Below are 20,957 nucleotides of genomic sequence, written 5' to 3' on the forward strand. Positions count from 1 at the left end.
TATTCCCACAGTACAAATTTTAAAAATCTGAGGCTCAGAGAGGCCAAGAGACCTTCCCAGAGTCTCACAAAGCTGGGACCAGAGATAAGCTTTAAGGTGTCCGACCCAGCCCTCTTGTTGCTTAGACAAACTGCCCCTCCAATCATGCCACCATTAGAGGACCAACACTAACGCATTCAAAATGGATCCCTGGCTTCAATTAGCCCTCTTGGGTACCTAGCCACTCCGCGGCCCACATGTGGACCTGGCTTTCTGAGCGTGCAGGCAGGGTGGCAGGGCATGCCAACATCACCGCTCAGTCTGCCCGGGTGGGGGAGGGCTGGGAAGGGGAGGCGGGAGATCAGAGGGACCAGCCCGAGGAAGCTGCTGTCTAGATGGTTAGTTAACTGCCTGACCTTCCAAGTCCTACTTAACACGAGGTAATAACCAAAGCCATCCTAACAGATTAGATGGCCCCAGACACAAGGATGGCGATGAGGAATAAAATAGCTTTGCTAATCGCTAGAGGATTTTTTTTTATCCAGACTCCACTGCGCTTATTCAGAAGGCTTATTCACTTGAAACAGAACCTCGGAGCCTCAGTGTGATCAGAAAGATTTACAACAAATCTCAGAGCTGGCAGACACGCAGGCGGCCTGGCCTTAATGCTTGCCTGCTAGCACTTTCTTAAACCGAGCGAAAGCCCAGAGCAGGGAGAAACCTCAGGTGTTTGAAGGAAATAAAGATACAGCATCATCTAACAGGCACCAACTGGGGGGTAGGTAGGACCCTTGGCCCAGGATGGGGGACCCCAGGGTCCTAAGCCCTGGGCCAGCCCAGCGGCTCCACAAAGCCCTTTGGCAGGGAAGGCTCCACAAAGCCCTTTGGCAGGGCTGGTCAGCTGACCTCTCCAGTTAATCATCTCTCATATGAAATGGAGTTAGAGCTCATTTAGCCCAAGCTCTTCATTTGACAAATGATAGACCTAAAGCCTGGAGAGATGAAGGGCTTCCACAACTGAAGGTCACTCTCAACAGGTAACAGCAGCTCCTATTTTATGACAGTAACTACCTCCCCCAGCCCCCCAGCCCCCAGCTGTGGATTAAGACATCATCACCAACACATCAGCACTGAACCCAGGGCTCCCAGCTCTGGGCATGAGTAAACAAACAACAAAACCCTCAGCTTCAACCCAGACCAGAGCAGAGAACCCAGATGATAGCTCTGGACAAGACTGGCTGGTCTCAGGCCCAAAATTCTAGGGCCGAGCTTTCAGGCCAGGAGTCCCCCCACCTACCCCCAGCACCCCGAATCCCGCCATGGGTTCCAGAGTGCCAGCACTTACCGCACTGGATTCTCTCTCTTTGGGGAAGGAAGGCCAGGGCAGGAGGAAGGTCAGGCCCCACAAGAGAAAAAGACAAAAAAAGAAAGGAAAAGGTCAGTCTAAGTGCAGCTGGCTTTTGTGGTTTGCTAGGTCACTGGTTTAAAAATGGGCAGAAGGCCTGCGTCTCTGCAGGTCAGCCAAGGCAGGGCCATTAGGTGGCCTTTCTCAGTTTGGAAAGGAGCCACCACCTCTAACCCTTCCCCCACCCAGCAGTCCCCAGGGTGGGTTGCAGGGAGGCCTCTGACCTAGTTCTCCCTGACCTGCCAGAGGGGCACTGACTTTCCTCTCTGGCAGCCAGGGCTCTTAAAGCCACTCGCTTGGGACAGATCATGCCATGCAAAATACCCATAGGATCCGGGAGTTGAGAAAAGAAAGAAAGAAAGAAAAAGAAAGGGAGAGGGGGAGGGGAGGGGGAGGGGAGGGGGAGGGGGAGGGGGAGAGGGAGAGGGAGAGGGAGAGGGAGAGGGAGAGGGAGAGGGAGAGGAGAGAAAAGAAATTTGAAAATGTCTTTAAAATTAACACTATTCTTTGTTTCTTTGCCAATAAGGCCCTGGAAGCTGAAGCCTCCGTCCTACTGCAGGGACAAGATCTTAGCCTTGGGTTCTTAGGACCTGCTACTGCCCCGTGGCCCAGGCCACGGAGGATGGTGACACTTCAGGTCCCTCGTGCTCAGGGGCTTGGAAGGCATTGGCCATGTGTTCCAATAGATGTCCAAGGGTACAGCACACAAGGCAGTAACTTTTCACAAGAGGCTGCCAGGGAGCCAGGCTCGTCCTTTTCTGATCCCACCAACGCCGCCTAACCCCTACTCAGTGCAGCTTCCTGGGTGCACATGGTAACGGCTGGGGTGAAGGGTCAGGGAAAAGCGTCTGACCCCAAGTCTTTCCAACCCTCTCCCTGCTGGAGTGCGCTTGCTGCCCCCACTCACAGGCACTCAACTAACAAATCATGACTTGAGCGCCGACTGGGTGTGTTTTCCAAGGCTCCAGCACTGCTGAGACACATACGCTACGGCAAAACTCAGGAACTTGGCCTCTGTCCTCAGAGGACCAATGCTTCTGGCAAGGACAAGACGTTTTCCAGGGATGGGACATAAGAGGATAGCAACAAGGGCTCAGTCTTGCACCCTGACTCTTAAACTCTAACGGGAATTTGAAAAAGACCCCTGGTCCAATGGAGTGGAGTGGGGCCAGCCCTTACAGGATGGGCGGGGTGCTGCAGGAAGATGGCAGGGTGCGCTGGATGAAGGGAGGTGTCTTCAGGGCAGAGAATACCAGGTGTAAACCAGGGGTTGGAAAAAGGTGCATGGGTATGGTGCCGGTTTCCAGGTGCCAGGGATTCAAGAGATGGTTCCAAATATTTTGCTAGCTCCCTGTCCTGGGGTGACGACAGCATCCGCCGTGTCCACTCACCGTGGGGCCTGCAGGCACCCACGCCCTGCTCAGCCCAGCCCACCCCTGCCCCTGCCCCAGCTCGGGCCGCACCTCTGTGGTCGAGTTCGTGGTGGTTCTTCTCGTCCTTCACCGCCAGGTGGGCCTGGCTGCCCAGGGCGCCCAGCGCCAGCAGCCCGGAGCTGCTCCCCGTCACGGGGGGGATCCCTGGAGGCTGGAGGCCTGACGGGTGGGGCGGCAACTGGACGGGGGGGCCGTGCGTGGCGTGGGAGAGGTGCTGCGCCTGGAGCTGCTGCTGCTGCAATGAAGTCGGCGGTGAGCATGCGGGGCCGGGGGCCGGGAGGCGCAGCCACCCAGGAGTGGCTCTTCCCAGCCCCCTCGCTCCTTCATTCATTCATTCTGCTCGGCAGGCGGCAGGGGGGAGACAGCCCCAAAGCCTTTGCCCCCAGCTCAGTCCACATGCTCATCGTGCCAAAGGAAGTCAGTTAATGGACCGCAGTTTAGATATAGGATTTATGTTTTCCAGCGCCCCACCCACCCCCACACCCCAGTTTCAAGAGAGAATTTCTCAACGTTTGTTTCCAAGCCCAAGATAAATAATGCATGCATTTAAAAACCACACAGTCATCGGGTTCCCTTCCAGTGGAGGGGAATCCATTTTTTTAAGCTTGCAGCAGTCGCAGTGTTTGCTCATGCATGCATGCCTTAAACAGTAGCTGCCAGCACCTCCTACCCTGAGGCTAGGCCCCAAGGAGGACCCCCTCATTCTGAGAGGCTCCAAGCCTGCCTCACAGAGCCGGGGACAGGGCAGGCCAGTGCAGAAAACTCCCCAGAGCATGATGAGCCGGGGGCCAGAGAGCTAACGTTGCTGGACATCAGAGCATGGAACAAGGTAACAGGAAGAGTGGAAGCTTTGGGACCAGACAGACCAGGACTCAAACCCCAGCTCTGGCACTTTATAGCTGTGTGTCTGGGGGCAGATTACCTCAACTCCCTGAGCCTCAAATTTCCTTGTCTGTAAAAGGGGGAAAGCAGCACTGACCCCCAAGGGTTGCTGTATAATGACGTATGTGACAGCTAACATGCACCGAGTCCACAGTGGACTCCCGAGCCGTGCTACAAACTGGACGTGCATCCAGTCAGCATTATCATCACTAGCAACAGTGCCAACCCTCTCGTCTCCTTCGCGCCCCACCAAGGACTCTGCTCCCTGGCTCCGGAGGCCCCAGGCATCCCTACCCAACACTGGCCTCGGGGGCTTCTCCTTTCCCCTCCTTCCCCACACCCAGGTGGCCAGCTTGCAGCCTAGCACCCGCGCAGCGCCGTGGCAGAGTGCACCTGCCATTCCTAAGACTGCACCAAGACCATGGGCGCTGTGGTATTTCACGGCACCCGGTATTTCTTCGGGATCTAAATACTTCTTAAAAGTGGCTGGGCCTGGCGTATGCCGGTGTCCACCTGTGCACGCATTCTCCTCAGCTAGTTCACAGAAGGGAACCAACACCTACTGAATGCCTGGGCACTTTCCAGATACCACTGCTAATCCTCCAACCACCAAGCAAGGGAGGGGCTGTGTCCATTTTATAGACGGCAAACTGAGGCTTAGGGGGCTGCAGTGCGCAGCCAGTAACTGGCCAAGTCCCCCACTCGTCAGTGGGGTTTGGACTCGAATCTGTCAACCAATCTTATCCAAAGAATGTTCCGAAGAAGATCCCCAAAGCGAGAGGATTTTGTCGGGGGTGATGCAGAGCAAAGATCGGACACGCTTCAAGGTCTCACACTAACTATGTGTGAGATCCCATAGGAGCTGGGGGGCAAACGTGAAATGCCTTCCGGCAACTGCCAATGGACACCAGAGCGCGGTGAAGGCCCACAGCGCTGGGTGCGGAGGCAGTACGTTTGAGGTCATGGTGAAAGGGCTCTCCCCCAACTAGGCCACACACTGCCAACGCGGCCCGTTCCAAAGTCAGAGGCAGCCACTGTGCCCCTGGCCCAGAGGGCCCCCTCCCAGCGCTGGGTGAAAGGCTGGCCCTGCAGCCCGTGCCCAAGCCATCAGAGTGCCTCTGAGGTGGCTGTTGCTAGGCAGTTTACAGACACTGGTCCCAAGGTGGCGGGACCCCAGATCTGCCCCCAGACACCACAGCAGACACGGAGCTAAGGGAACGCTGGCACCAGCATCACGGGAGTCCAATGCAGAGGTCCAAGCCCTCCCCAGTCGGAAGAAACGCAGGCTGCTCTAAGGATGGGAGCTCACCCACCTTCCTTTTTAAAGAAAATGTCATTTTTTTATATCTTATTACAAAACTAATACATGCTCATTGTAAGAAAATACTAAAAATAAAGATTAAAAAGTGTTTTTTAATCTTCAATTAAAAATTGGCTTCGATCCCACCCTCAGAAGAGTCCACTGCTAATCTCTCTAGATTTTCTTCTATGGAAATCTATAAATTTCAAATGGATTTCTACACAAATGGGCTCTTGTGAACCATACCATTATACAACTTGATTTTAATTTGAGAGTGTTCTGAAGAAATCCACTTGTCCTAACGGCTACCTATCCCTCCCTGGTGCGGCTGGACCACACAACTTCATCTAGACACTCAGCTGCTGGTAGGCCCTTTAATTCTGCCGGTGAGAACTGGTCAGTAAAATCCCAGAAAGCAAGGACTGCGGTATTTAATCCACTCTTTATCGTGCAAGACCAATAAGATCCCTGAGGAAGAAACAAGAAAGAGCAGAGGAGGAGGGCTCCGAGGAGGTAGCTCTGCTGTCTGCAGACACAGCTGGCTCCCTCCACAAACAGTCCTTGTCTAGAGAGAAAGCTTACTAGAGACCCATGCCTAAGACAAGACAGAGCTGAACAGATCCAAAAAGCCTGCCTCTTACCTGGCCAGGTGCGCTTCCCTCTCCTGCCCCATCTTCCAGGCTCAGCTTTGCCCACTTCAAACGCCACCTCTGCTGGATTCCTCCCCCTTCCAAAAACTCTAACAGCTCAGACATTGGAGCCCAGCAGCCTAAGGCGGACCTCCAGCTCTATCCTTTATCAGCTCTTGTCCTTGGACAAGTCAGCTGACCTCTGGGCCTCAGTTTCCTCAACTGCAAAATGAGGATCTTTGAAATGGAGCCCATCTCTTGAGGCTGTGCATGGATCACATGCATCACTACATGTAAAAACAAAGTAGGTGCAACACCAACATTGGCAAATGCTAAGCGTGGATCACAGATACAACCATTGCTTTTACCCTTATGTACTGCTTTGGCAACTTATGAGTTCCAAGAAGACAGGGACTTTATCTTACCCATCCCAGCCCCTCTGACGGTGCCTGGCATGTTTGCTCAATGCACATTTCTGGGTGAATAAGTGAAAATGTTATAAAAGGTACACATAGAGAGGTTAGGAAATAAGTTGGCAAAGTGCTCTGTCCAAAGGCAACCGACTGCCTCGCAGATCTGCGCCTCCTCTTTAAGGCCCAACCAGAAGCAGCTACGATAGTTAGTTGGGGCAGGAGGCATCAGTGGGGTAGTTGGGTGTTCTGCTTCCCCAAAGCACGAGCCAGTGAGCCAGTGTCAAGGACCTTGGAACAAAGGCAGCAACAGCTGTTTGGAGACAGTGGCTTTCAAAGCTGCTGAGCTTCCCAGAATGTGTGGGTAGTTTTCTGCCTTAGCGTGTCATGTAGGAGCACCCTCTTCACAACAGAGGAAAGGAATCTTCCATGCAAAACCGAAGAGCTTTGTCTTCAAGTATAAGAACCACCTGCTCTGCACAGCCAGAAATTCCTCCGAGGTCTTCTTGGGGGTGGTTTGAGAGCACCATCAGGACTGGCCCAGCAGACTCCGGAAAGCAGGGGCACGAGAGCCAGCCTCCCAGGCTTCTTCCTTGGGGGAGAGCAGATGCCAGGGCTCGCTGGGTGGTTGCAATAGAGTGAAACAAAGTTTCCTCCCTGAGGGGCAAGGGGACCAGCTGAGAATGACTCACCTGACCCACCATTGCTGTCGCAGCCCAGCCCTCCACTGGCAGGCAGGGCACAGCCATCCTCAGGCTGTATTCCTATCCCCTGCAGCAATCATCTGGCTTCGAGCACAAAGTGCTGAAACACAGTGACATCTGAGTGGGAGGGTGACACTGTTCTCAACTAGGGAGCTTTCTCCATGGTAGAGAAACGGAATCACTTTCATAGTCTGAGACCGCCTGTCTCCAGTTTCTACCATTCCTTCTAATACTGGAAACTTCTCCATCCATGTAATTCCCCACAAGAGGGGCCAGGAGTCTGGAACTAGGCCCACCCATGCATACCTGCTCCCTTTTCCCTCCTTGAACACTGTGTGCCAGAACACAAGCAGGTCAAGCACGCGCCCCCTGGGGCATACGTGAGTCCTCCCTCCTCTATGCATGTGCCAAGGGCCGGTGGCCTGAGCTTGGAAGATGTGGTCACTTATGGAGAGGCTGAAGGGGAAGGTCCTGCTTGCGGAGTACGTGTAATTGGATTATGCACATCATGCTTTATGCCTTCACCAGCTGCTTTACTGTTCCACTTCTCAGGCTCATGATTTGAATGAAACTTATTGAAACTGTCTAAGCACTTTCTGAGCCAACACCTAACCAGGGCTCCCACCAAGGGAGGCAAAGACAGGCTCTGAGCTGCACAGAACGCATGCTCCCTGCACTTCAAGGAAAGCCAGAGCTGTCCAGCCCGACTGTTCCTTCTTGTTCACAATCGAGGTGGGCCCCGCAGCCCACAGCTAGTGAGCTTTTGGCTCGGCGACAGCTTTTAGTACTCGCCACAACCCTTGTTAACCCCACTTCAGAGACGGGGACCAGGCCCAGGAGACAGGCGCAGCAGCCAGAGCCAGGACTCAGACCCAGTACTAAGGGGCCTGGCGGAAAGAAACAGACGGATTCTAAGGCACACTCTCTTCACCATCCTTTTCCCTCACGTAAAATTCAATCAGCCGAACCCGGCTCGTACACATCCCGGAGGGAACGCAAGGACCTTAGGTATGGCTTCAAAATACCCCATGTACTTTGTGATAAGCTACAACCTCCCTCCTCCTCTCTCTCCCACTTAAAAAACAACAACAACAAAAACACAAGCCAACGCTTTATACAATCTCTTTCACTAATAATTTCCAAGGGAATGAAGACCGAAGTGTCAGTGGGCAAGCAGGCGAGAGCCCCCCGCTTCATAGTCCAAAGACCTTGGGCCAAGATACAGCAATGTAGAACGAGGGTTCTCCCTGGGCAGCTGGGAATGGTTGCTAGATCAGCTCACTGGTGTACCTGCCTGGGAAAGACAGACGTTGCCTTATGCAAGTTGCTGTCCCAGGGTCAAATTTCCCTCCCCATGCTCAGGAATCTTGTCCTTCTAGGGCTCCCTGAATAATCTGATACCAGAAGGAAGGGCATGGAACAGCAGCGAGTCTACAGTAACCGAGCCTTGCCATGCCCCAGCTGGAAGACATACAATCTTCCAGCCTGTCTCCCTGAGTGGGCATGAGTCCCCTGCGGACTAGCAGGGCAGTGAGTGGGCTTGGCCAGTGAGCCTGGCTCCCTCCATCTGTCATGCTGTCCCCTCTCCACCAGCCTGACCTTGGATCCTGGCCTTCCTTACCAGGAATATCCCCAAAATGCTCTAATTCTCCTGATAAACGTGCCACTGGCTACCTGCATGCCCATGCCAGACGTACCGAAATGACTTCTCTTGGAGTCGAGCCGAGTCACAGCCTCAATACCCTACAACTCTGTGCCCAAAGAAGCCCTTAAACAACTGGCCAGGGCAGGTGTGCCGTGTGAGCCCTGCCCAGCCCTCCTCCACCTTTCCACAAAGAGGGAAACTGAGACCTGGAGGAACAAGTGATTTGCCCAAAGCCCACCTGACGCCCAGACCAGGGTGCCAGGCTGCTTCTCCTTGCAGAGTGGCAACCCCACCCGTTGATTCCCAGAGCCCCCAGGGCCCTTCCCTCTCCCGGACTGCCCTGCCGGGCCAGGGTGCCTGCCCCTTTGCCGTGAGCCCCTGCAGCCTTCCCCACCCCGCTTCCAGAGGCAGTTGCTGTCCTCAAGGAGGAGATAAGGAACGCCCCGACCAGATTAGCGGCCTCCTTCGCCGGAGCGCAGTCAAGCACGGCTCCCGGCGCGAGCGCGCCTCAGCTGTCCGTAATTCCTGCCTTGCGAGGCTCTGTCAGGCGCAGCGATTAGACGGCTGCCTGCTTAATGACAGGGCGACGGCTGCATTCACTCAGAGCCGAGAAGCAATTACCTTGAAAATGGGGGTCACAGGCCCCACTCGTTGGCTTTAATTGAATTCCAATGTCTGCCTCAAGCTGCCTTGACCTGACTTGTAGCTTCCTAAATACTACTTAAAGGAAGTGGAGCTAATCCAAGCAGCGCTTCTTCCCCAATTTTAGTCCTTTCTTAAAACTTAAAAAAAACTATTTTCATAAGAGGATTGTAATTCCAAAGAGGGAAGCAGATGGGGGGCCGGGACCCCACTGCGGCCACTGCAGGGGTGGGAGGGCTCGGCCTGGAAACCTTAAGGAGATGCCCGGGAAGGGGGCAGGAAGGAGGAGCTGGACGAGGAAGTGCAGAGACTGGAACTCACAGAGCACAGCTCGCCCTGCATCTTCTCGACCATGGCAGTAGCACCGCCGAGCTAGGAGCCGGTCACTGGGACAGAGGACGTGTGCCACACACTAGGGCTGCAACCAGGCGGGCAGAGCCCTGGGCTGGGAGTCAGGTCTGGGCCTCTGGCCTGGCTTGGTGCTAGAGATCCTAAATCACTTCCCTTCTCTGCAAAACAAGGGCACTGGGCGAGATGAGTGGCTCCCAACCAGAGGCCATTTTACCCCCAGACATCTGGCATTGCCTGGGTGTCACAAGTTTGTGTAGGGGGTGCAACTGACATAGGAGCTACAAGCCAGGGATGCTGCTGAACATCCCACAATGCACAGGACAACAAAGACTGGCCCCCAATTTCAACAATGTCAAGGCTGAGGAACCCTGGGCTAGGTGATCGCTGAAAATAACTCAAACTTCAAAATATTACGGTTTTCCCCTCGGGGGGTGCTGCCTTCCAGCACCGAGCGTGTCCTCACGTTCCAGTCTCCACACTCTTCTCCGTCCCGCCGCACAGTAGTGAAGTCTGCTCTCCCCCCAACACTGCCGGAATTCAAACGAGGCTGGCCCTCCCATGCCCTCCCCCAGCAGCGCTGAGCTGGCTTTCCCGTGTGGGCTCAGAACAGAAGGACAGACCCGCTGGGCCGCCTGCGCCACATGCTGTGTAACCATGACGGTCCTGACAGCGTGCTGGGGGGTCAGCGCCCCAGGCACCCCCCATGGTGCCGACTCCACCCTCCTGGTGTCCCAGGAGCAGTTGGTGGGCGCAGGCGGATGCGCTGGCTCACCTCCTCCTTTCACAGACACGGACACTGAGGCGCAAGGAAGAGAGGGCTTGCCCAGGGTCACTCGGGGAGAACCACGACTAACCACAGGCCTCCAGGTTTCTGCCCCAGACAAAAAAGTCAGGAGTCATCATCTATGCCACCACGCACAAGAGAACGCTGAGGCCGTTAGGCCCACCTTGAGATAATGACCCAAAACAAAGAGGGGATGGAAGACCAACCAGGGTCCCAGAACACTGGGGTTGGAGGGACCTCGGACAACTGCCTCCCAGGATCTGGAGAACTTCAGGAACACATATTCCCAGGCCTGGACCTACGGAGAAGCCGCGTGGGGACAGAAGCTCCCTGCAGCACAGCAGCCCCACCCCTGTGGCCAGAAGCAGGGATCTCACCAAACCCCTTGCTTTAGGGTGAAAGAAGGATAGGTACACCGCAAAGGGAGCAGCCTTGCCCCAAGCCACACTGAAAAACTTGTTTTTCCTCCATTCACTATCTTAAATATCCTTAGCCTCACACCAAAGCAGCAAGCAAGAGAAAGATGCTGTCTGAATCCAAGCAACGCATTAGAGATGCAAGCCAGGCCGGAGCACTGAAGGGGAGAGGTCTGGCCCCCTTTCCACTGAGGGGACAGACTAGCAGTGGGCCTCACAGAGCTCTCATGAGTATTTTTTCCTGTGAGATAGGACTTCTAGAAGGTCAGGAAGACCCCTCTAGTTGCCCCCGCTGGAAGCCACAGGCACACGGTGAACACTCAGCCAGGCAGCTCAGCGCAGGGGACGGCAAGACCCAAACCCGGATTCCACAGCACGCTGCACACCAACAGTACCGCAGAGACAGTTCTGATCCCAGGTGGCCAAAGAAGGGCAGACCTCTGCCAGGGAGGAGGCACACAGGCCCCAGGGGAGGCTAGAGGCGGCAGCCAGCTACCGGTCAGATGGTCTGGCCTTGAAGGCGATCCAGGCCCCTGCCCTCCTCAACAGCAGGGACACCAAAAGCCAGGGGAAGACAAGGCTGATGAGGATAGAGGTGGATTTCAGGTACATCTACACCCCTTTAGTGTAGGGACTGGGAGGCATTTGGGGAGCCAATGGGCAGAGAGCTCCAAACAGGACCAAGCCCAGGGGATGCCTGCAGAAGCCGGAGGCCTGGGGCCGCCATTCTTTGAGGCCAGCTAAGGTCAGGGTCAATCTCTGGTTATGGTAAATGAGAGGAATAAAAGGGCTATACACACGGTGAGAGGCAGACTGGGGAGTCCACGTACCCCGATGATGGCGTTCAGCTCCGTCATGGTGACCTGCTTGGCGCGTTCCACCGCCTGTGCCACCTGCTGCTGGTGCTGGAGGGAACAGGGTGTGCGTTAGAGGCGGCCACCCTCCCCAGCAGAGGGGTGGGGCTGCATGGCACAGGCAGGGCCTCTAGGGACAGAGTCCCCCAGAAAGGACAGAGGAGCCCCACTGAGCAGGCACAGGACCTAGGTCGGGGGTGTGACAGGCTATTTTGCTTTCTCCTTTAAACTTTTTTCAATGAGCATGTATTACTTTTGTAATCCAAACTTCCTTTTAATTGTCTGAAGTTCTAAAATAGAGATGCATGCCAAAAGCTGGTTATTAGTCAACCACACATACAAGCAATTTTTTTCAGGTCATTTGAATATGCGCTGGGTATCAGATGACATTACAGAACGATTATTTTCTAAACACAGTAACAATATCGTAATCATGAAGGAGGGTGTTCCCCTTTTTAGGAGATGCCCTTAGAGCAGTTAGTGGTAAATTGTCAGGATATCTACAATTTACATTCAAAGGGTTTGGAATGAAAGTATGTGTGTCTATATATACCTAACCTGTATCTGTCTAATAGAAAACAAAGTATATTTCTAGATAGATAAGAAAAAAGTGGCAAAATGAACCCCAAACTATAGATTTTGAGTGATTTGATGTGTCAATGTAGATTCGTCAATTGTAACACATGTCCCACTCGTGTGGGATGTTGAGAAGCCAGGCAGGCTATGGGAAATTTCTGTGCCTCCCACTCAATTTCGCTGTGAACCTAAACTGCTCTTAAAAAAATAAGTTGTTTTTTTTTTTAATTTGTTGCATTCATTGCCATTGGCCTTGAGGAAGCACCAGCCACACACACAGCTATCTTCCCTGCTGGGCTGCAAGCTCTGCGGGCATCACCATATCTGATTCTTGAATTGACCCAACCATCTATTGGTCACTACTCTGCCCAGAGACCAGGAGTCCACAATGGAGCTAACGTGGCCCCGCCAGAGAGGGGTGGGGGGCAGGGCCTGCCCACTGGAATGCGGCCAGCTCACCTGTCTGCCCTGCACCAAGGAGCCTCCTTAGAGCCACTTCCCTCAAACCACCACTAGCCCAGCCCCGCCTCAAGTGGGGTCCCTTGGAAGGTGTGTTCAGAAGGTGATGTGACCCCGGTCACACCCCCAGCAAGGGCACTCTGTGCCTGGGGGCCGAGGTCCCCTTTGAGTACTGGCTCCCCTCACAGAGTCTGGCCCTGGACACAGACGGGCTAGCCTTCCTTGTCCTCAGACTTCCCAGCTGTGGGGCTGGGGTGCAGGAGAGCAGAGGCTGAGAATGCTACTTTGGACGGGACAGAGAACCACTTCTAACAGAAGGAGCAAATGGTCCCCCCGACGTGGCCCCCTGCCGGCTGGAGAAGGCTCTGTAACTGCCCGAGTTGTCACCTTGGTCAGCATGAAAAGCCAGGGGCTGGGGCCCCAGTGAGATCCTGGCCGACACTGGGCTGATTTGGAAAGAAAAGGAGGAAACAGTAACACAAGGTCTTACCTCTTGTGACAGGAAAGGCATGATCTGTGCTAAAATTGTGTTCAGTCTCTTCGCAATCTCCGTCTGCAAAGGCAAAGAGACTGCATGAGGCTCAGGTAAATAAATCAAGTCACTGAAATGTTCCAGACAAGTGGAAATGCAAACTCCCCTGCACCACAGCCCCGCACCACGGGCTCTGTCCTGTCCTGTCCGCCCTCAGTCCGCCTCCTGCCAGCGGGCTCTCGCTCCATCTACAGCACGAAGGTCTCTCCCAGCTGCCCTGCCACCAGGCTGCCTACCCACTGGGGAGCTCCAGTTTCCTATCAGAAATGGTCTGTTTGGTTCAGAATGTAGTTCGCATCCTCTGGATGGAATCCTTAATTAAAAACAAAGCCACGCAAAACAAAAACCACCTCCCACACCCCAGCAAAACCCATGACAAGAGGGAAATGCAGTTTGGTGTGGGGGAACTGCTCTGCCCAGTGGTGTCCAATGGCAACAGGACACAGGCTCTCAGACTAACCGGCAGAGGGGGTGGATAAAGGAAGCCCCTGGGTTGCATGTGGCAAAGGGCTCCCTGGGGCCAACCAGGGAGTGTGCCCCATTTTTTACTGCTGCCTCTCCCACCGCCCCACCAAGACCAGTCCCTCCCCCACACAGGTGCCACCAGCCTCATTCAATCCCACCACTAACGCTTCAGTTAGCGCACAGCATTGCCTTGTCCAAGAAGCTGCTCGGAGAGATAACTCATTAGATCCCTAAACCTCATAGAGGTTGATCCTAGAAAGATAGACCAGTTCTTGGCCTCACCCCAAACACCCACAAAAGACCACATTTAGGGAAACATCAATTGTTTCCACCAGGGTCCTGTGAAGCCCAGATCTCAGACCAAGAATGGTACTAAATGGTTAACTAAGTCCAGACAGAAAGGCCTAGCTAGAACCACTGACAGACAACTCTCAGAATTGCTTTTCTTATCTCATTCTGAATCCTGAGCCCGCCAGGACTGAGGTCCCAAAGCTGGCTTCAAAGCTTTCATCAGCGCATAGCAATCTTTCAGAGACAAAACCATGACAACAGCCTTTAAAAATCTGTGATCATCTGCATGTCAAATGATTCTGGATGAGAAATGCTCATGCACTTAAAATAAAAACAATGCTGTCTGAAGGCTTACAAACAGACCCGGGGCCTCAGAATTTCTGGGGCCAACACCCTCCACCCCCTCCACTGCTCCACCCCAGCCACCACCAGAGGACACCTCTGGTTTGTGCAGAGACGGGCCATGTCTAAAGAACCTGATGGGCTTTTGAGGGCCTGTGTCCTGGGCTGCTGGCCACAGTGCCAGGGCTCTCCAACCTAGAGAGCCTGTCCACTACAGCGGGGGAGCCTGGCAGGGGACAGGGGATTGCTGCTGTCAGCTCTCTGCCTGGAACACCCGGGATCCTCCAGAACAGAGCCAATGTTTCCCAGCAGGCGCCACTGCTGGCATTTGGGGTGGAACAATTCTTGGTGTGAAGGACTGTCCCTCATATCCCAGACCAACCGTGCCAATAATGGTTCCTACTTCCAAACTTCCCAGGGGAGGGAGCATGGCCCCCAGCCCAGACCCGCTGGACCCATTTGCACATTTGAGGTACACTCTAGCAGGGACACCGTACATCAGGGTTTCTCCACCACCACGCCATCCACATTTCGGGCCAGACAATTCTTTGTTGTGTGGAGTTGTTCTGTGCACTGCAGGATTTCTAACAGTAGCCCTAGCCTCCACCCACTAGAAGCCCACCATTCATACCGTAAGGAATGTGAGAGGATTACTAAATAATTATTGCATAATTAATTTAGGTAAGTGGGAAGAGTTCTCTAAAACAGGGTCCTTTCTCAATCTGCTTACTTTTTCCTCCCCCAAATAGCAGGGATAGCAGGGAAGGGGAATGAAGTATGAAGGTCAGGGTTATACATGGCAGGTTTGTAGAAACAATCAGCTAGCCTGCATCTCAGTCCAAACCTACATAGAGCAACAAGTTCACTCACCTGTCACATGTTTATCTGCCAAATAAGAATAGAAAGATATATTAAAAACAAAAAAACAAATGAAAATAAACAAAATAAACCAGGTTTATTATTTAGAAAGCTCACGGGTCCAAGGCCTGTTACTTCAAATGACTAGTACAGCAGTGCCTGGCACATAGTAGGTGCTCTATAAATGTTGGCCACAAGATTAGTATCACCAGCATCTCCATTTTTGTTTTTTGAGAATTCATATTTGAGAGTGACCTGGGCGGTGGATCTGAGCCTGCCCGGGTATGGGGTGGGCAGGACCCGTGGGGGACAGAATGTTGACATACGACTGGGCAGTGGGGTGGGCGGTGGCCCAAGCCCTTCACCAACAGTCAGGCAAGACCAACCACAAGCCACCTAGCTGGGTCTCTGGCCGCCCCGCCCCACAGCCAGGAAGGTGGGGCAGGCTGTGAACACCACCATCCCTACCCAGCCTTTTCACCACTGCAACTCTCACAATCTCCGCGGGAGTGGGGTGGCTATAAAAGGGTTCCGCCACTGTCTGCTGCTACCAAATAGGTCAAGGATCAGAATCCTGGTAGTTAAAGAAGAAAATGAAAAGTAGCTGACCTTCCCCTCATCGTGCCCTTTAGCAAACTTGTGGCCATGGGCTTGCCACAGGCGGGATCTTCCCGCAGGGCCTGGTCCGGAGCCCAGCACCCTGGCTATGCGGAAAGGGGACCTGCCAGGATTTATGCTGCCGTGTCCACTGGAGGCTCAGTGCCCTGGCCACCAGGTGACAACCGCAGCTGGGTGGCCAGAGCAAGCTCCCGCTCAGCCTCACCCTTTCACTCCACTGAGAGTCCTTCCTGCCTCCCAACACCACAAAGTAACATCGACCAAGGGCCACCAGGGCAACTCCACACAGATACAGAACCATCTGTATCTAGAACCTTCCAGAAGCCTAAGGTACTGGAATTCACAGTCTTTCCTGGAGCCCAAACTTGATGCACACAGGAAGAACTTTGACTAGTCACGAGACAGGACCGCACAGGGCTGGGGCGGGCAGAGGGGAGGGGCTGGTTTTACATTTGGAAGCTTTTATAGCAAACCAGGCTTCCTTGTCCTTGGGACTTGGTTTTACTCTGGAGGAAAGCAGTGGGTCCCTCGCGGCTGTAACTATGCCATCACCTGCTAGGCCCCTCTCGGTCTCCCCGAGCAGAAGCACGGATGGAGCCTGACCCACCTCCACCTAGGCCGCCCGACCCGAGAACAGCTCAGGGCACGCTGGCGAGTCACAGCAGGAGCAGGAAAACTGTCCACTAAACAACCGTTTTTAATGTTTATGTTTTTGAGGGTGTTGACTGGGGGAGGGGAAGTTCCTGGAAACAGAGAGCCAAACAGAACCAGGAGTCAACGGTCCTGCCAGCTACCACCCGCTGACCCAGCTTGGAGGAAGCGCTTTTGCACGGGAGTTCACGGTGCCCCTACCAGGTGGCACTTACGCCACCGCCCTTTTTCAGATGGGGAAACTCATGCTCAGCAATGAAGCAACTTCGCTAAATGACTTCCTACCAAGAAGCCAAATTTTGACATTTTGAGAGAGCTTAGAGAAATATTTTTGAAAGAAAAACCACCATTAGGGTTAATAATTGACAGCGTTTCCAATTAGAACAGCTGTTGAAACAGCATTTGATCCAACTCAAACAAGCTCTAAACATCAGTTCCAAAAAAGGAAGAAAAAAAAATCAAGACGTGTGACTGAAGTCACAATTGGGACAGGTCACAAATCACAAACTGGAACCGGATCATACGTTGGAAAACTGCTTTTGGCACCTCGGTGCAATCCGTTATCGGCAAGGCGGCTGTGGCTGCCCAGGCCAGCCTCCCTGCTTCCCTCCATCCTGTCCAAAGCCACTGCCTTCGAGCCGGGGCTTCAGAGGCAAACCCAGAGGGCTGGGAGGGGGGAAGACGGCTTCCTTTGGAAAGCGCTTTGGAAAAGGTGTTTGGGGAGGCTGGTGCCGCCTTTGAAAGTTTCTTTTCAAGTATGGTTCAAAGAAGGGGGCTCTGCGTGGAAAGGCGTCCCTCAGAAGGAACTAATCTACTAGACGCAGGCCGAGCAGCGCCGGGAACAGGCACAGAGGTCCTGCTACACGCGGAAGCTGTGCTTCCAACTGGGCGCCGGAGAAACATCTGCCCTGCGTCTCTACCAAGATAGTTAGGCAAATAAATGACAGAAAACAGGATAGTGGGGGGCAAGTGTAATTTCCCAAAGAGCAATCTGTTCTGCACGCCTTAGCAGCTCCCAATGGCGTGCTCATCTCATTACCGCGGACCTCCCACCACCTCGCCCAGCAAACCCGGGCGTGGGGCGGCGACACTGCACTTCTGCAGCAACGCTCTGGTCTCCACGCGGCTACCTCCTAGCCCTGACCCTAGAACACTGAATTCCGAGACGGAGCCTGTTCTTAACCCTCACCCACCAGCAACCTCTTGCTCCTGGGCTTCCGTCACCCAGCCAGTCTTTGGGCTTTGCTTTTAATCTCGCTGCGTGCGCTCCACACACAGTTGAGCGCCACTTCCACCACCCGACAGGCTCTCCGCTAGTTACTTTTAAACTGCCCAGTCGTCCGTACCTGCGGACTCTCAGTGCACACTTCCTTTTAACCTCAGCCAAATAAAAACAAGGCGAGGAGAAAACTGCCACTTTAAAGAGCACATCAGACTCCAAAGCTACACAGAAATGACCTGCCTTCTACTTCCAGCTCGGCCTCCAGCTAGCTGTGTGGCTTTGAGCAAATCATTTCCCTCCTCTGGGCATTAATTTTGTTATCTGCAAACGGAGGAATGAACCAGATAACTTATAAGATCCAAGAGCCCTAATTTAGGGCTTTAGAACCCTAAATATTCCTGAACTGCTCTGCGACTTATCATTTCCTCCACAAAGCTGCAGGAATTTAAAGGACCAGCAGAGAAGAGCCCAGCTGCCTTGAGACGTGGGCGGATGCTGGGGAAACTTGCTGGGGCCAGGTCCCGAGGGCCAGTCTTCATCGCACAAGGCATTCAAATTTTTCCATGGGCAAAACTGCACATACCTGTCATAGAGCCTCCAGGCAAGAACAATGATGTCATACTTCTAAGTGTCAAGCACCTACTGTCCAGACTGTACAATTACAAAAGACGGGATGGTGAGCCTAAGACAGGCAGACAAGCTTCTTCAAGATGGTTCATTCGGCGGGAAGTAATTCCGTGCCCGTTAGACAGGCACATGGCCATCCAACACTACTGTGCTGCTGCTTACATTTCTAAAATGAGGATTTCCTCCTCAGAGAATTAGGGCAATGTCTTGGAAAGAGCACTATGCTGTGAGTCGGAGATCTGCTTGTGGCTGTGTATGAGGATGATGAGATGAAGAGACCTGCCTGTTGGAAATGTGAATTACACTTCAAAGCCATGGAGAAGTGATGGTTTCCACCTGAGCTCTAAGTCTGGCATGGGGTCTCTTGGGCCTCAGGTTACCCCTCTAAAAACACATGTGTCTGGAGTGGGGTCTCGGTTATGTCTGGGGGGGGGGTGCCTGGATTTTAATCAGGCTTTACCTGGTCCTCTGACTGAGTCCTGGGGTGTATGAAGTGAGTCTCCCTCAGCTTCAATTACAATGCCAAGGCTGCGGGGAGGGGGTGGGGGCGGGAGGATGTGCAAAAAGAAGTGGCTCCAGCCCCCATGTTCCCAGCAGCCCTCCAGGCGCCGCAATCACCCAGTGATCAAATACTGGAAGATTCCGGAACAATGTGTCTGGGCCATTTTAACTTAAAATATCCCATTGCATTTCCTAGGCAATTCTAAATTGATAGCCCAATTATTTCACTACAAGCTGATATTCCTTGCCAGGCAGTTTCTCCTTAGTCCGAGCTCTGAGAGCATCGAAATGAAGCAAGTGGGTGTTTTACCAACAGAGGAAGGGAAATCCATGGGTGGGGTGGTGCCAACAAAAACTGGGGTGCGGCTCCCAGGCCCCATTCCATACACACCATGGGCTCTGGGGGAGGCAATGCTCCCATGTAAGAAGAGGGGGTGTCAATAAACGATCCATGTAGAAGCCTTGAGAGATAATGTCCCCTGCTTGCCGAGGGGCTGGTGAAGGTTTACATCACATACCACTCAGTGATAGGTGAGCCTCCTTGAAGGCCCTTTTAGCACTGACATATTGATCAAATTATATATAACTACAACGCTATTAAATATTTATGCCTTCCGAGGAAGCCTGCTGAATTCTTTATGCTGGGAGGACTGTGGTACAAGAAAGGCCCAGCCCTCGGCGTGACCCTGAGGATCTGTCTCCTGGGGAGGGAAAGGGACGTTGCATAGGCTGGCCTGTGACCCACACCGTGCACCCACCACCGTGCCCTTCACACGTGGTAAGGATGACAGCAAGGATGCCGTGCAGGGAGGAAGGACACACTCATCCTACCCCAGCTAGGACCAATGCCAGCAAAGGAGCCTCGGGTCCCTGGGGCTGGGACACGACCCTTTTGCACACTCCCCAAAAGGAATTCTGCCTTTCCTCTTCTTCCAAGAGTCTATGGTGTGTCAAGGGAAATTGGGGATGGCCAGGCCAAGTGAGTGTGCATCTAAGCCACTGGCAACGTACAGTCTGGAGTCCTACATTTCTGCCCCAGATAGGCCCTGCACTTGGGCCGCAGTTTATGTCGCACAAAGGAGGCAGATTTGAGTCCAATACAATCATCAGAGCTCTCAGAAACGAATTAGGCACTGAGTGCCCTGCCCTTGGGAGTGTTCGCCTGAGACCAACAGAGACACAGAGGCAGACAGCACTCCGGGAAAGGGAACGGGCCTAGATGACAGCCCAAGTCCCTCCCCAACATGGAGACTCTCAGTTTCATTTCTCAGATTCTCAGTTTCCATCTACCGGGCTTCCTGTTAGCAAGATCCAATAATCTTTAAATATTTGTTCACTTTAATTTCTTGGTTCCCAAACACATTAAACTCTGCTTGCTTCCCACCACCACTTGGGGGGGATGGCTCTCAAAGAGCTGCTTGTGCAGACGGAACAGGGAGAGCTTTCTCAGATCACACCTTCCCCCAGCACTGCCCATTCATCCAGGCGCCACCAACCGCCTCTCTCCCTCCCCTCAGATAACCCCCTGCCCCCTCCCCCACCTCCCCAGACTCCATTGGCCAACTCCTGCCAGGAGGAAAAATTCTCAATTCATCCCTGTGGGGTTGTCATGGCAACCCCCAGCCACCTAATCCCCCTTGGAACATTATGCAAATCTCCCCTTGTCTCTCAACAGGCTGTAAAAGTCACATTACCCTTGCAGAGGCAGCTCATTAAATTTTGGGGGTCTCTCCATCAGATCAGCACTACAAATGAAATGCTAGCTATGACTTTTTAAGGACAGGGACTCTTTGGGAACCCCAGGTGGCATGAAGGGAAATGAGGTGGGGGGAGAGGACAGACTGATGGTAGACAGAGACAACAGAGCCCCATTCTGTGACACTGTGGTCACAACCGAAGAGCACATCCCTTCCTGCAATTAAAATTAAAGGGGTCAGAAGGTCCTCTTTTCCCAAATGGGGATGGCAGGAGTGGTAGCATTTCATAAGCAAAAAAAAAAAAAAATCAAGATCAGTTATTTAGAAACCTATATGATCTGCTCCTTGTCAAACCAACCTCCTAAACCAGTTAATTTAACCTCTCATTTTACAGATGAGACAAATGAGGCCTAGAGAGGGAAGGAGCTGCCCTAGGTCACACAGCAAGACCAAGTGGTGACCAAGTCTCCCAGTTTAGAGCCAGAATGCTTCCCCCTACATCAAGGGTTCTCAACCAGCAGTGATGTGCTCCCCAAGGGATTTTGGCAAAGTCTAGGGACATTTCTAAATGTCACAACCGGGGTGGTGCTACTGATAACTAGTGGGTAGAGCCCAGGGATGCTGCTAAACATCCTGTAATGCACAGGACAGGCCCACGGCCAAGGGCTATCCAGCCCCGAATGT

General features: G+C 53.3%; 1 protein-coding gene across 8 annotated transcripts in view; it reads right to left on the minus strand.

Moving 5' to 3' along the window:
• Positions 1–20,957, minus strand: part of TLE3 (TLE family member 3, transcriptional corepressor) — a 47,142-nt gene that overhangs the window by 13,971 nt on the left and 12,214 nt on the right. For 4 of the 8 annotated variants that reach the window (XM_012768331.3, XM_012768326.3, XM_012768324.3 and 1 more), the window contains exons 5-8: positions 12,960–13,022; positions 11,411–11,485; positions 2,848–3,052; positions 1,325–1,341 (exon numbers count right to left, since the gene is read on the minus strand). In XM_012768331.3, coding sequence (XP_012623785.1) covers positions 1,325–1,341; positions 2,848–3,052; positions 11,411–11,485; positions 12,960–13,022 — 360 coding nt within the window. Of the gene's footprint in view, positions 1–1,324; positions 1,342–2,847; positions 3,053–11,380; positions 11,486–12,959; positions 13,023–20,957 lie in introns of all 8 variants that reach the window. The other 4 variants (XM_012768323.3, XM_012768321.3, XM_012768322.3 and 1 more) reach the window with 1 other exon arrangement.

Source organism: Microcebus murinus, chromosome 6, assembly GCF_040939455.1.
Source record: "Microcebus murinus isolate Inina chromosome 6, M.murinus_Inina_mat1.0, whole genome shotgun sequence".
NCBI classification, from domain to species: domain Eukaryota; kingdom Metazoa; phylum Chordata; class Mammalia; order Primates; family Cheirogaleidae; genus Microcebus; species Microcebus murinus.